The 16072-nt window shown below is 35.1% G+C and overlaps 1 protein-coding gene across 3 annotated transcripts in view; it reads right to left on the bottom strand.

The window, feature by feature from the left end:
- LOC120636848 (stathmin-2-B) overlaps positions 1-16072 on the bottom strand; it is a 73137-nt gene that overhangs the window by 20012 nt on the left and 37053 nt on the right. The window contains exon 1 of one of the 3 annotated variants that reach the window (XM_039908423.1): positions 5219-5360. The exons of 1 other annotated variant lie outside the window; for it this stretch is intronic. In XM_039908423.1, coding sequence (XP_039764357.1) covers positions 5219-5294 — 76 coding nt within the window. In that variant the 5' untranslated portion in view covers positions 5295-5360. Of the gene's footprint in view, positions 1-5218; positions 5361-16072 lie in introns of those variants that run through there. One more of the 3 variants, XM_039908413.1, reaches the window with a different exon arrangement.

Raw genomic sequence — 16072 nt, 5'->3', positions numbered from 1 at the left:
CTTTAGCCTACAAACAGTTCTCCGCCGTTCCGAATGTAACGCCATGGTAATTCGCGGTGTTAAGTTATTATTATTAATTAAAAAGTATTGATAGATATTAATTACTTAAGCCTAAAAAGGACGATGTCTCGATTTATTGTGAAAGCTTTACTATCTATCAGAACTTTTTAACCACTACCACTACCACACCACACTACCACAGGTATACCGCTATTCATAGTAACTAAATCAATGAATCCAAATCCGAAACATAGCAAGTTTGCAAGTATTCTATGGATAGTGTTGGTTAAATCAGATCTAAGTAAACATGTTATTGCAGTATATTTTTGAAGGTACACAAGGTGATTCAATTTCGATTGCAAGAGCTATGCATGAACATCGACGCAATCTATCTGAATAGACAAGAAAAAGGTCAAGTAGATAATTTAACAAAAAGAAGTTATCCAATACGAAAAAACGACAGTTATTTCAGTAATAACGAAAAAACTTATTACAAATGTGTAAAGGTTCACGAGTCCGTAAAGCAATTCTTGGGAGGTAATACAAGGACAAGACGACAGCGCGAGATGAGAGACCTGTACGTGATCGGAATGTCGAATAACTAAAGAATGTTCGAGAAAATACGGATAAAGCCCTACCCTTAAGTAAGTAATATTCAAGACGACTAGCCCACCTAGTTTTGATCGTTGCTTCTAGAAAGTTTTTGGCATCTCAAAAGATTATATAGATTTTGCTGATGAACTATTGTTATTCACAAATATAATTCAGGGTCACATCATTACTATACAGAAAAGGCTGTAGAAAGGTATAAACACCTTTCTCGTAGTCAGCCAAATCGGTTAAGAATAATGGGCAGCGTGGTATAGCCTCTGCAGCATGCTAGTATAGAGATTATCATAGTTGTTTGGAGAATATTGAATGTAAAAATTGACGTAACTACTTTCTCGGTAATCGATAATTATATAATAAACTGTAATTGAATCCTTAGTAGCATATAGATCAAATGTGTTTTTAATAATACAGAAAAATATAGTGAGGGAGCAGGAACCAGAGAAGACGTGTTTATTATATTAAGTAAAGTTGGCTGACAAAAAAAAACTAATTCTGTTCGAATAACGAATGCAGCAGTTCAACCAACCTTACAGGCACACATCGCACAGTTGGTAAGACTAAGGGAGTGATAAAATTAGATATTGAAGTCAATGGCACGTGCGAAAGTGATTCGACAAATATAGAAAACGTGCCCCTACTTGGTAATAAAACAGATGAGACAGCATTCTACTTATGGTTGGGGTAATATTTGTTCATAGAAAGTTAAAAGGTCTCTTTTAGGAAAGCAGACTTATTGCAAGACATTTCGATTTCTTTAAAATCTTTATCTTAATTACGGAGACAGTCGTTTTGTCGATTTCCATGGTATTAGCTCTGAGTGCTTATAAATGTTCAGACAAACAGTGACATGTACTTTAAGCAATCTAAATAAAATAAGAAAGTAAATGATTTATTTATTACAATTAATATGGCAGCGAAATGATTATAAATCAAAGTATGAGAATGAAAGTACAAACTATTGAGAATGTATAACAAAACCCTACGTGATATGACTAACACTAAAATCGAAACACACGTACATGACAATGCAGCTGAAAACTTACGTCACACGGGCCACGACCTCACTAATGCGGACTGATGCTGCCATATTGCGGTTTTTCGCCAAAGGAATCACTAATCCTACTTTACATAACCGCCCGAACATCAGCGATCAATAAAAAGGCTTGAATTGTTATAACGAAATTTTGTATAAGCATTTTTCTGAAAATCTTACGCTCGCTTGCATAGGATATATGCAATAGCACCATACTTTCGATGAATAGAATTTGTTTTAATTGCACTATTTCCATTGCAGTATATAAAAATCTTGACGTTCTTTTCTTAAGAGTATTGGTAAGTCTATATTGGTAAAACTTTGTGCTACTGTAATTTAATTTTAAGTAACAAGTTTTTGTTGATGTTAGTAAAAATCAACTCCCTGCAGTAAGTTGGTTGAGGCTAATAGCAGTAACTACTATCTATTATACTTGAATAAAGAATAGTTAGTTCAACCTATAAAGAAATATTCTCGAATCTGTAGGCAGAAACGGTAGGAGTCATATGACTTCATCACATTTTGATCGTAACATAAAAATGAAAAAAACAAAGTAGAGTAAAAATATTCAGTCTGGGTAAAAACTTTATAAGAATAGGCAATATTGGAAAAGCAGTGATGTAAAATTTTTCGAAGAACTAAGTGAAACAATGTCGGCGACGTAAAAAATGGAGCGGATCGAACATAAATATTTAATGCAGTAGTTACAAATGAAAGGGCAGGCAACCAACCCCTCCGGCGCCACACGATAGGACATGAAAACTGATAATATATTTAAAACAGGCTTTAAAACCCGCGAGGGGGAAACGAAAAGCGAATTTACAACCTTTGGGATTACAAGTGTTACTTGGCGGAGGAGTGTGTTTGAAACTTTGAAGGGGCGCGAATGGAATTGCTTTATAGAAGCTAAGAGCTAAAAGATGATGGTATAAAAAATATTCTACTGAATAAATTTAGTTGGTATAATATTTCTTAAGTATACTAAACATTAATTAATTAAGGCAGAAAAATAATTAGGGACACTAAGTTTCCAACTTAACAAGTTTTAACACATTTGTCGTAGGCTTCTATACTTAGTCGTACGAGAGCACGTTTTGACCCTTGTACCTTTAGATTTAAGTTTATAAATGGATCCATGACTAACCAGAGAACAATGCTATAATCTTTGTTTTAAGGTATAATCTAAATGAGAAATTGGAAGGTTCTGTTGTAATTAATCATTAACAACTTACCGTACTTTTACTCGTACCATAGTGAATGTAACTAAATAAGAGAACGCGAAATTTCTTAATACGAGAATGATTTGCAAGATTATATCCATAAGTTCTAGGGTCAGAAAATGGGAATGTATGTAGTTAACAAAAAGAGACACAAGTTATTACATAGTTAATACAGATCACATAGTCTATGTAAAATAGGTTTCCCTACTATGCGATGCTTTACTTATGTTTTTAAATCCATAAATTATTTAATTTTAAAAAATAGCTGCGCCCAAACTGTGTATACGTTACGTTTACAATTAAATTTATTTCAAATATTGTATTATAAATGTAACATCATGTAATATGCTGAATACATTGAAATTAATATGGGACACTTCATAGTCATGACTAGTTCGTGATAAGCTTGACATGCTAGTCATTACAGTAAAAGTTTATATAAGTACACCACTTCGTTGTCATTCCGGAATCTCAGTTTGACTAACTCTTACAATTCAAGAACAAATTACATTATCGCGTGACACGCAATATATAAAGGCTGCAATGCATCATCGTAACGTATAAACTTACTAAAACAACTGGTTACTTGTTCTATTTTACTGTATTAGAAGGTACAATATAAAAAGCTTTACTAAGAATTAGAAAATGAACAACATGGCTGGCTTTCAACAACTTACATTGATAAAGCATGCATAAGTCACTTCCATGAAATTATGTTAATCATGCTACTTTAGTCGACCTAAAATCAGTAACTAAGTGTTGAACGGTTTCTAGGTCGAGTAAATCTCAAGCCACTAGTTATGACACAATTTCTGTAAATCAAAAAGTCATCAGGTTTAATTAAATAACACAAATAATTTAGGGTAAAAGCAGAAAAAGTAATGGTATAGCTGAACGAGAGCGTAACTAAAGTTATAACATTTAAAATAGGCATGTCTGGAAAGTGTCCTTTGCCAGAAAGCATTATATGACACCCCTAAACCACATACGCAAATTTAATTGGCAATTTGCGAAGGTGACTGTGACCCGTAACCTCGTGGCACATTAGCTGAACATCAGAAGGGGTGCCGAACTTGTTGAGTCAATTAAACTCAGCTCTAATAATCCCACCCTAAACAATTATGTCATCTCCAGCCCCGTAATGTCTCACAAAAGGGTACATGAGCAATTTGTGTACAAACACACTAACCTTTTATGTAAATGGAAATCATTAGTAGGCAATAGGTGTCCTTGAAGGGACGCCAATTAAGGCTTAGCAAATAAAGAATGCATTCATCAATAAATTACTGAAAGGGCTGAGTAACGATTATGCGACGTTTGCGTGTGCGGCACCACAAAGGTCCATTATTTGGGAGGACATAATCGTTTTAGCAAATCGTCGACTTTAGGGGGGCGCAAGTCAGATGTGGGGAAAGGTATCGGTGTCCAACCTGGTTTGTTTAAATTAATTAAGCAATTAATTTAACCACTTCGTAAACCAGTAAACATGACTGAGTTGATTTCAAAGGCTAGCCTATGAAATGGTCGAGTAACAAGAATAGAAAGATGAATTCTATTGCGCAAAATGGTGGACGCATGTAGCCGGTTTAGCAAACAGTACAAAATGGTTGACATTATGCAGTAATGTTTAATCAATATGTCTAGCGATGTCGATACGTAGACAGACGCATAGTCTGTATCTGTAACAAAATTACGAAAAAGTGAAAAATTTTGAAAGAACAACACCAACAATTTTATAAAACATGAGACGTATTTAAATTTACCTTAAAACATAAAATTTTCCTTCTATAAATAAGTAAAGCGATATTTACTAGTTCAACGGAGAATATGACAGATGAAAAATTTGGTTACCGGCATCGGCGCACGACGCAAAAACCGGCCGGTTTTCGCTAAGAGGTTAAGTTGGTTTTGAATTACAAACAGAAAATTGATGATATAAACGCAGATATTGCCTCCTTTATTTCAGTTTGCTACAGATGTTAGATTATGTAGATCTTAACGATATCATACCCAATTGACTGCAATGTAAATTAGGTTTGTAATTTCAATAGTATGTAAAATTTACGTAAGATTTTGGACGATTTTTCTGAATCATTGACAGTTTTATATTTTATATAGAAGGACAAAAGCAGTTAGGGTTACCTTACTTATCAACATATTTAGGATCCTGAAACTTTTTTCAACCAAATTATATCAAAAACCGGTACCATTTTGCTTGAATGAGATGAAAATCGTTATTATATCGTAATAATACACAAGCTTTCGTGGGCGTTTTATCCTCGCTATGAGCATGCCGGCATGGCCGGTAGCAGCGTAGTATCCAGTCAGAGAACTTCTTCGCAGCCGTTCCAACCTGCTGGCAATACTGGCGCGCGGCATGAGTGGCAGAAGCACTGCATCACCGAATCCCGAACTAGTCCTATCAGCATGGTGGTAGCTTGAAATTGACTATCTATCTAACGTGTGACGAAGTCGCTCCCGGCGCGGGCGGACTGCGCGACACTCGTCCGGAAACTGAACCACGCTGGGGGGAGGGTAGTCGGTCGATAGCGGCACTGCGCCCCGCACCCCCGTCCTGCGGACTCACCCCGACCCACCCCAGCCTGCCGTCCCTAACTTGATAACCCCGCGCAAGAAAATAAGCCTACCGAATGGAAAAATAATGTCATCCGCGACTGTATTAGCTTCTTTGAGATTTACGAGACAGCATATCAACTTAATATTCTGACATGTATTTTTTGCCACGATTACGTTATATCCAGATTTCTTGAACAAATACTACACGGTATAGAGCGTATTTTGTTATTTTGTGACTTGTCGGTATTTTGTGACTTGAACAAAGTCAAACTGGCTTTTAACTGAAGCTTCAAATTAAGTACGGGCGTACCTGTTATAAGCGGGGATGGAGATAACACAGTCACACCTACAAACGAAGGGTCCAGGGACAGGTGAGACGAACTAATTTAAGAGCTCAGACTCGTTCGGGTCTCGGTAGGCTTCTCGCTCATAAAAACTCCGAGTGAGGGAGGTCGGGTGGCCGTATAGAGTGAGCAAGGGGGCACCATGCGGCGGTTCCGCCGCCGTCTCGGCGCCGCCACCCGCAGCCAATTAACAGCCAGCAACGCAACGTTGAATTTGTTTCACCACTCGGGATTGCTTCCGATTGATTTCCCGTTACTTCAAATCTATTAGCACTGAATAATTAAGCACCTTCCTTGATCAAGCAAAACACTTGAAAATTACCAACAAACATATTATTCTATGTTCTATTATCGCATACACGCGTCCAACCTATCCTATATATAAGGGGATCAATGGAGATATTTTATTTCGAATCAATCTAAAACCCCATCCAGTCTGTGCCACAGCGATAAGTCGGCGGCGAATCCTGCACGCCTAGCAACAAACTTTTGCAGTTAGAATGTGATAATCGCATTCCTTCAGACTGGCTCAATCTGGCTGGCTAAATTATTATAAACCAACAAAAGAGTTTCAAATCTCAGCAGAATATTCACAATTCTAGTTTGATCGAATGACACAAGTTCGGACAGATTTTCACGTCCAAGAAAAAGTGTAGTTAATAAAGACTAAAACAACCACAGAACACCCGGCCCGATGCCACATCATGACGGGTGTTTATTATGCTATTGGCCTTACAAAGTGGGTTTTTATAGATTGATAAGCTTCGCGTGGATAGAGTTATAATTTAGATTCGTCAATGCAACTTTTCGGTGGGTACACGTGAAATTGAAGAGGTAAATTTACTTCAACTGCATCGGTCGCGATGTCGTAACCTCGTGCACCGGTAACACCGGCCGGCCGGCGCGGCGATCGATCACGGCCAACAACCCCTACGCCGCACCCCCTGCGGTAATAACTGGGAATTCCAGGAGTGAGCTCCACACTCCACTCGACCCTCGAATACACTAAGGAACTGTGGAAATACCACTGACGGCGCCCGACATTCGTGCGCCCCACGACATAATTGATACCTATCGTCGATAATTGTCTATTAGAACTTCACCTTTGCCTGTCCGACGGAAATTTAAGGATTTATCAAGTAGCGATTCTTTATGAGTATAGAAGTTCCAGTATAGCTAAGCTAAAAAAAAAAAACAAAAACGATCACGACCAGGACCAATAAAACTATTATAATTACAGACAAATATACTGTTTCCATTTCAGCTTTAATTAATTACTCGATATTGACGCCAAATATTTTTCAACAAAAAAAGGCAAGATTATTTAATGTTACAAACCACGGGCCGTTTGTATCATAATTCTTGAATTTCAATTTCAACGATATTAAATCAGCAGTCTTTAAAATTTTGGATCTGGAGTATTGGGTGGAATTACAGTTTCGATATCCAGTGAGTTAACTCAAGTAGACGGTGAAATAATTTGTACTTTTGAAATTGATGCTTATCGGAGTACTGAGTATATCTAGTTATGAGTAAGTGTTAATTTGCCATACACCGTGAAAAGCAGGATAATGTGTATGGTGTAATTTATTATTAACTAGCTGTCCCGGCGCACTTCGTACCGCGGATCTTTTTTTTTTTTTTTGATGAATGTTATATTTTAAAACTTATTATTATATTCCGGACTAAGAGAAATCCAAAAAATCAAATATCATAAAAATTGGTCCAGCCGTTCTTGAGTTATAAATGGTGTAACTAACACAACTTCCTTTTATGTATAAAGAAGGTGAGATGTTAACTTTACAATGAACAGTTGTTAAGACTCAGGAGATTTTGACTTAACAACTATTATTCATTGTAAAGTCAACATCTCCTGAGGATGCTTCGGAGGATGTTTCGGAGCGAAACGTGCGTACGTAGGGTACATTGCCAAAGATCTGTTTGGTGGAGTATAAAATTGAAGAAACTACTAATTACACCATACAGGTTCTCCTGTTTTTCGGGGAGTGTAGCAAATTAAGCTTAATTTTCATAAAATATCATGGAATTCCGCAAAGAAGCGCCTGCTTCTATTCAAAGAATGAAAACAATTTAACTGTCTTTCTGTCTCGAAATAACTTCATATTTAATTTTAAGATTTTGTGTACATATTATTTAAACAATAAAATAATTCATGTTTGTTTTCTAAATGTTGGATCCCATAAAATTATTCGAAAGCGTAAAGCAATTTTGACAAACAGGTTACTTTACCTTCACAGACAGGTTAAGAACTATTTTATGACGCGAATAACCGAAATGTTTTTGAGGAAATAGAATTCAAAAATAGTTACATTGGTGCTAAACAGGAAAACTTAAATTATGATACGATTTTAATAATTGAAACTTAAAAAGGTAAAAAGACAAATCTTTCTTTTAACAGATTTATAATACCAATAATTTCATTAAAGCAAAGGTATGGCGCCCAACGTGGGGCCACCAGGATTAATAATTCCTCCTTGCCTCGCTTATTATACTTCAGACTCGCAATATAAAGGCGTAATCATACTTGTAGGACAAAATATGTTGCCTTTTATTAAATCTAAAAATGTAGCACAGCAGCTTTAACTTATTTCTCTTAATACAGCTGTTAGATAATCTTTTGTTGGGGTTTACGCAATCAGCAATTGTTCAATGTTAATACAACAACTTCATAACTTATTATGTCGGGTCAGAACATGCACTATTAATGCAGTCAGTAGAAATCGTTCAAATCAGATCTATTTTTAGTTCTAGTCTGGCTATCATACGTGTACGTGATCAAATCAGAAATCTGGAGACTTTTAGAAGTGCCAGAGTTACAGATATATGCATCACGAATGACAAAGCTAGTGGCAACATTCGGAAAAGATAGCATTTTGGTAGACCCAACAATAACGTTCGATAACTATAGTCAATCTAAACAAAAATCCTCAGGTCAGAGAATAGTAAGTAGAGTCATCGTTATCGACAGAGAAGAGTAGGAAAACACTACTAAATTCAATATGCCATCTGAAGATTTTGGATTAGATTAATTATTGATTTCGGGTGTAAGTGGACAGGAAATGACAATCGCAGGTGGTTACTGAACACGAGCAGTAAAATACCGAAGCGTTGAGAAATTAATACAAAAGACGATGTTGAGCTGTGGACGTCCATCCCAGGTTTGAGATGATCGAGTGAAATAGGAAAGTCCAGATGAAAATAATGACTCATCCGCATGGATATTACCTAATGTATTACTGGTGGTGATAGAGACGTATTTAAGCTCTATCTGTTGTTAACATAAGCCGTAGCAGAACATGATATGTAATGGAGTTTAATTTCTTTATTATAATTGGATTATTGCAACGTTTGATGACCAGCAATTGTAGTGACAAGACTAAAGACGTCAAAGTATTCGAAATGCAAGGTGATGCGATTAGTAAGAATAGCTCATATGTATTAAACGAAGCGCACGGTAGATACAAGGTCATGTTTTTATCTTTTAAATGAATAGGTTCATTAATGAATTAAATAGTGGTAGTTGATACTTTCGTGACTTCATCACAGTGGCAAGTACCGACGCAATTTACCGACGTTTGAATGAAAGAATGAATATACTTTTATTGCACACCACAGAAAGTACATAAAAAAGAATAGTGTAACGATCAACGTATACAATTTTGCTGTTTTATCGTTTCAACGCGATTTCTTCCAGACAACCAATGGCGAAGAAAACACATACAGAAAATAGGTACGTACGTACGTACGGTACGTGGTGCATATATACATTGACCCATAAAAATATATATTTTATTACTTAAATATATATGTATAAATCAATACTGGTAAATAAATACAAATCAATAAATAAGTGACATCATAAATATAATGTATATAATGTAATATTTACTTAAAAATAATCTTATAAATTAAATATGAACCACTGCAAACGAGTAGGTAGTATTTTAAAATAAAAGTTTACTTAAAATACCTTAACATACTACAAATAAGGATTGTAATTCTACAACAAACCGCCAATGATTTTAAAACTATAGATAACTTTTTATTTGTACACCACATCAAGAATATATACAAGAAAAAGAAAGAAGTAGAATACAAAAGGCGTTCTTGTCGCTTAATGGCGATCTCATATAATAATAATATTAATAAAAATCCTTTATTGCCATACACTATTGTTAATACAAGTTTATTAACTAAATGTTTATAAATTAATATTAACAATATGCTTATGCTGTGCATTAGCAACAATGCTCAGCGCTGATTTTCAGTCTGCACCAGTATCAGACTGAGCAAACAACCGCGTCGCCCGTTGCGTTATTACTATAACTAGAGTAAATTTTAATAAAAAATTTAAATAAAAAAAAAAAACTGCTTTAAGCGTTGGACTGATGTCTGTACAATAATAATATGGTTGCAGCCTAAATCGAGTTGGTAACTGTATTCGTCTCCGAAGCGGCAACAAGTTGAGTCACGTGCTAGGCAGCTTCGGCAAAGAATATTAAGGAGCAGCGGCGCGCGTCCGCCTGCGAGACTGTATCGATTTTGCCTTGTTTCAGACATTTCAGGGTTTGTTTGAAGATCGCAATCCGACTACATATCACGATTATAATTCAATCGTTCCTTACGAATATGTTCGCTTTTTACATTCAGTGCGTATTTTTATCTTTGTATCAAGCTCATCCGAAAATTTCCCTGTCTGTATACTGGAATATTATTTAATATAGTCAAAGTTAATTTAGATATTTTTTTATTCGAATATATGGCATTTTTAATGCATGCAGTACATACAAAATGTGTATGTACTTCTATGGTAGTGACCAGTTAGAGGATGTCGATAACTACATTAATAAACTTGAAACTAAAGCAATGAGGGTTCCAAACACGCTCTGGTAGTTTTTCATCTTTTTATACGGTTGCTAGTTTCACTATTGTCGTTTGAGAAGTTCCGTGCTCTATCGCCGAAAATTCTCATAAAATTGGAATTGGGAAAGATAGAGAAATATCACCAAAATTCACGTAGAATTGGAACTCCTTGTGAAAATGATTATTAAATATAAAAGCTTTTTATTATAAGTGCTAGTAAAATAGAAACCTACTTTGGATATCTTATCGCATTCATATAATTACAGTTATGTGGCTTAATATTATATTAGGTACGTGACTTCCAGGTTCAGTATTAAATTTAAAAGATTTATTTAAGTCCCGTCTGGTTGCAGAGAATATGTCCTCGAAGAAACTAGAACGCCGAGCCAAGCGTTACCTTGAGATTAGTTTACCTTTGAAATTCTTTGAAAAATAGAAGGTTCAATAGTTTTAATAGAAACTTTGCAGAGACGTTATTTCATCTGGAGCTCTGGCTAAAGAAATCGGACATACTTAAAGGTTTCAAAAACGCAATTTAAAGTAATTTACCTTTTAAATAGGTAAATAATCAAATTAACTTTTGATTTTATTATTACCAGTTGAAATGAAATCGACGAAATCGACTAAATGCATGGAAATAAAAATGATAATTTTTGTGAAGCAGTTACGACTGTAGAACATTTACGAAAATGTAGAAAAAAAAATGGTTTTATACTCAATTGATACTGACAACAAAAATCGATGTAACAAAACTTTTTTTAAGTAAAACTTCTTAAGGCGCGACTTGGGAGTAACTCAGATTTTTTTCTGACGGAAGTAACGCTTACATCAGATGTCTGTGTAGTTTCCGCTATTTCAAATTAAAATTTGGATTGGTCGTAAATATATGTGATATACTCCACGCTTCTTGACTTATACGCCAGCTAGTGGCAAATGTCATAATCAAGTAGGATTATTTATTTAGGATTGTTTTTTGAAAAAATATACTCGTTTATTTATTACTTTGGTAACGAATAGACTGATCTACCTTCAATTTTTTACTCTCAATTATTCTATTTAACAAATGAAATAGTGAATATTAAATAAAATGGCAAGTCCCAGGAACATTTTACTCTTTCATCAATAAATAATAAAAAAAAAATTTACTTCAATCGCGCGTAAAGGTTACACGCACACATTTTTTTTTTCTTTTAATTATGATGGTAAATTCTCAAAGACCCTTTTTAAGGCGGAACCAATGTGTTTTATTATGACATAATTGCGAGGCAAAAATTACGCATGGATAACAGCAAGGGCTGAAAATTAAATAAGGTCAGAATTTAAATAATTTCAGAAATTCTTATTTCATAATGCCGGCGATTGGCGCAGTGGGCAGCGACCCTGCTTTCAGTGACTGGGTGTTTATCTGTATATTAATAAAAAAAAAAAAAAAAAAAAAGTTAAATAACTTATATAACATAGAAAAAGAGTTTTAACAAGATACTATTTTATGAAGTTAATGATTGAGATTGAGAGATTAACTTATATTTTGTTTTGTGACATTATACTCGTAGGAACAATCCAATGATATAATTTATAATTTTTTTTCATTTATTATGACTTATAAATGTCTTTGTTATAAATATATGTTTTTTTTTTTATTGTGAACAGATCGAAAGTGGAATAATGTTAAGGTTGCATTTTTTTTTTGCACACCTAGTAGGCAGAATGTGTTTGGTTACTATTTAATTATCTATATGAATGTACCACTTTCATGTAATATATTAATTTGAATTAGAAATATATATCAGTCATCTTAGTACCTACCCATAACAAAAGCTACGCTTACTTTGAGGCAAGATGGCGATGTGTGTAATATCGTAGTACATTTAATTATTTATTTATGTATATTAATATTCGTATTGCAGGACATTCTTTAATAACTAAGAGTTTTTAATATTTTCCATTGCTGGCTTTGTTGAAACAACAAGTCTCTCTGTTTGCGGTGAACCATCGGTTTTTTAAGGTGCTAAAAGCTTATAATAGTAACGTATTAAATAAATGCTCTAGTATGTTACGGATATATATAATAATATGACTAGGCAAGTAAAAAGATATAAATATTCTTGGCAAGAAACACAGATAATCTATAATTCAGTGCTATAAAATCTGTCTAATTCATCCACAATATGAGTCCGTAAATCTCGTTAAAGGAACTTTATTTGAAAACACTATAATTGTCAAAGTGTTAAAACACAACAGCATCGAAATACATCCTTTAATTGCAGGGAATTAAAGTCTCAAATTCCTCGTGCCGTGTGGAGAATTGATGGCAACTAGTACGCACAGCTCATGCCAAGTCCCGGGGGTTGTTAATTTATTACAATGATTCACATGTTGTGGAAATTCAGCGCCTTTTTAGTCTTTTTTGCGAATAGGTTCCGTTTCCAAAAGCAATTACCAAGTTAGAGCTTTCAGCTTTGGCGACTCTCTACGACTATGACGTCTAGACTGTGCGTAACTGAAACGGAGTATCGTTTTGTTTCATTCGTACTTTTGGGTGCGTTTCCAGTTTCCATACGGCTCTGCGGAGCATATCGGGTGTTGTGTAGTTGTTGTTGTGGATGTGTGGAGGTGGATCGGATGGCCTGTAGCTGATAATCACCACAAGGATTGTGACAGCGTCACCATTTGGGGAAATCGAGAGCGTCTTATGTCGTTTGTTCAGCTAGTTAGGTCTAAGGAATTCCTGCACTCCCATTGAGTGCTGGCCGTTAAAGAGCTGGCTTGCCGTGCATCGCGACGGAAACCGTAAATAGTAGGTTATACGGGTACGAACCCTCTTTTGGGGTAATTTATTATATTTTATTTGTATTTTTTTTTTAATGTTTTCATTTAATTTATTATTTTTTAGATCTTTTGAAATACTATGCTACTTTTCTTTACGTGTATATTGAGATGGGTTTTACCTGAATAAAACAATTATTATTATTATTATTATTGACTATAACCCACTCGACTGGCTGCTCCTATACAGATGTCAATTTAAATTTTGTACTCATTAGACCATTTTTTGTTCCACGTGTGCTTCTGGAACTAATGATATCGTGTTTTTAGTCTAATTTTAGAGCGTTGGACGCTTGTATTACAGCTTCACACTTTTAGCGCCAAAGTGGCGTAAATTAATTTGACACTAAAACAAAATGTCGGCAGCAAGTTGCGTTAATGGTGGAGTTCAGTTATGTCAGGTCACGGGGCTCGACATCGAAGAAACTTCCAACTAAAATACCTAGTGGATCTGTCTAAAGTCAAAGTCAAAAATATCTTTATTCAAGTAGGCCCATAGGTGGCACTTTTGATGCGTACATAAGAATTACACGGTAGTGAGATGATAACGATAACCACATTCGTAACCTAAAAACTAAAGCTACGAGGGTTCTAAACGCGTCCTGGTCTAAGAATAAGCCCACAACAAACTTAGCCGGGTGTTTTTTTTTTTGTTATCATCATCTCACAATGTCATTTTAAATTATTAGAAGAGCAAACTGGTTAGAGAGAGCAATAATTTACACCCAAGCTTTTTTATCGATTACGTAGTCCTTTATACTATAATAGAACTTTTATATAAGCTTACGTTTAATACAAACTTTGAACTTTGTAAGAGACATCTCCAAGATGTCAATTGGTAGTTTATTGTAGAATTGTATACAAGGTGTCGTCGGGTACTAAGAGTTACTCGGTCTTTACGTATGTTTTACTTAACGAGGTATTTTTGCATCGTTCGAGTCCATGTAGCACTGAAGTGTATCGATAATTTTGGTTGTTAATCAAATATAATTTGAATTACTTCTGGAAAACTATTTATTAATTAAATAATAATTATTAGCGTGTTTGTAAAAAACCTGATCAATTTAATAAAATATCTGGTTATACCCACTTCATAAAATTACTGTAACAATAACTTTTATGACAAGTTGCCTACCAGGTTTCAGTTTTACCATTTGGCTGCGGTTTGGAACACCCAGTTGCAAATAAAAAATATTGGTAGAACTTAGCACTCGTCGGACAAATTTTGTATTAAGCCGATAAATCACCACCGTTTAGTAGATAGTGTCGTTTCAATACAAAGAATTTTACTCGTCTAGTATGAGATATGGGAAAGACGAATATAGAATAACTTTTAAACACAAGTGATGTGTCAGATGGCAGCATACTGTGACGTCATAAATCAGATAACATCCAGACATCGCGGCCCATCTGTTCCGGGAAAAGTTTGCACAGTTTGGCAAAGGAAAGGAATTTCTCTGAACAAATTATTCTTAAGCTGTAATTTGCAAGACTTCTATAACAATGTTATTGTATTAGAGCACTTATTGAAACGGGCACCAAGCTTTGCTGCATGGTAACTGTTTATAAGTGTACCTATAGAAAGAAATGTCTTAAGGTATTTACTCATCTATATCATATCATATGAGATATTGTAAAAGGTAGTTGTGTTCGGAGTATTTCTACCGTGATGAAATAATACATAAGGAAATCCGAATTTAAAGGAACCTTGGCTACCTCGTAGAGGAAGATACAGTTATGGTAGAACATAGGTTCCAGACCACATAAAGTTAATTGCAAGGAGCCGAAACGAGACAGTGGAGTGCGCTCTGACTATAGTTACCACGCGACATGCGGTTGTCACTTTGTTTTTGTCTCCAATTCATTAACGCAATTTTGGTGCTGTAGGTTGTGAGGCTGTAAAAACGAGTGTCCTAAGGAACTAAAATTAGAATGACTTAAAATACTACCCACGTTAAACTTAAAAACGCTTAAATGAATCTGTTATTTGTTTAAGGACAGCCAAATCTGCTAGTAACATCAATCACTAATATAAAGGCTAGTAATAGACGTCAGTGAGAGTGCGGGAATCTCTTAGTGCTCACTAGATGGACAAACTACATTAGCGAGTCGCGGGCGTAAGATACCTTTGCCTGCTATGTTTGCCATGAGTTTCGTATGCACGCAAACTACTTACAACGAGGAGAAAAGTAATGATTTATCTTATTTTACTCTCAACAAAAAAAACTATTATAGTGTAAAAGAATATCTTAGTGACAGTAATACACCTACTTAGTTAACTTTTCTAACTGTATAACAACATTTGTAATTGTATTATTTGCCTAATTAATTTAAAATTACATTATTACTTATTTCTCATTATTGTATTTTTATTCTTTAAATTGTAATGTAATTTATTTTTGACGTGACAACGTCTTATAAATTGGTTTGCCGGGTGACACTTCAAGAAACTGCGTTACGCTCCGCTCACGTTATGCGCTCACAATGAGAGCGAGTGAGAGGCACGCGTCCCTTCCACTCGGGCATGGTTAGCCCGCCTAAGAGCGAGAGAGACAGACATAAAAAGTGAAAGGCAC

This window comes from Pararge aegeria, chromosome 3 (assembly GCF_905163445.1).
Source record: "Pararge aegeria chromosome 3, ilParAegt1.1, whole genome shotgun sequence".
In the NCBI taxonomy this organism is placed as follows: Eukaryota; Metazoa; Arthropoda; class Insecta; order Lepidoptera; family Nymphalidae; genus Pararge; species Pararge aegeria.
This window is presented reverse-complemented; position numbering and strand designations above follow the sequence as displayed.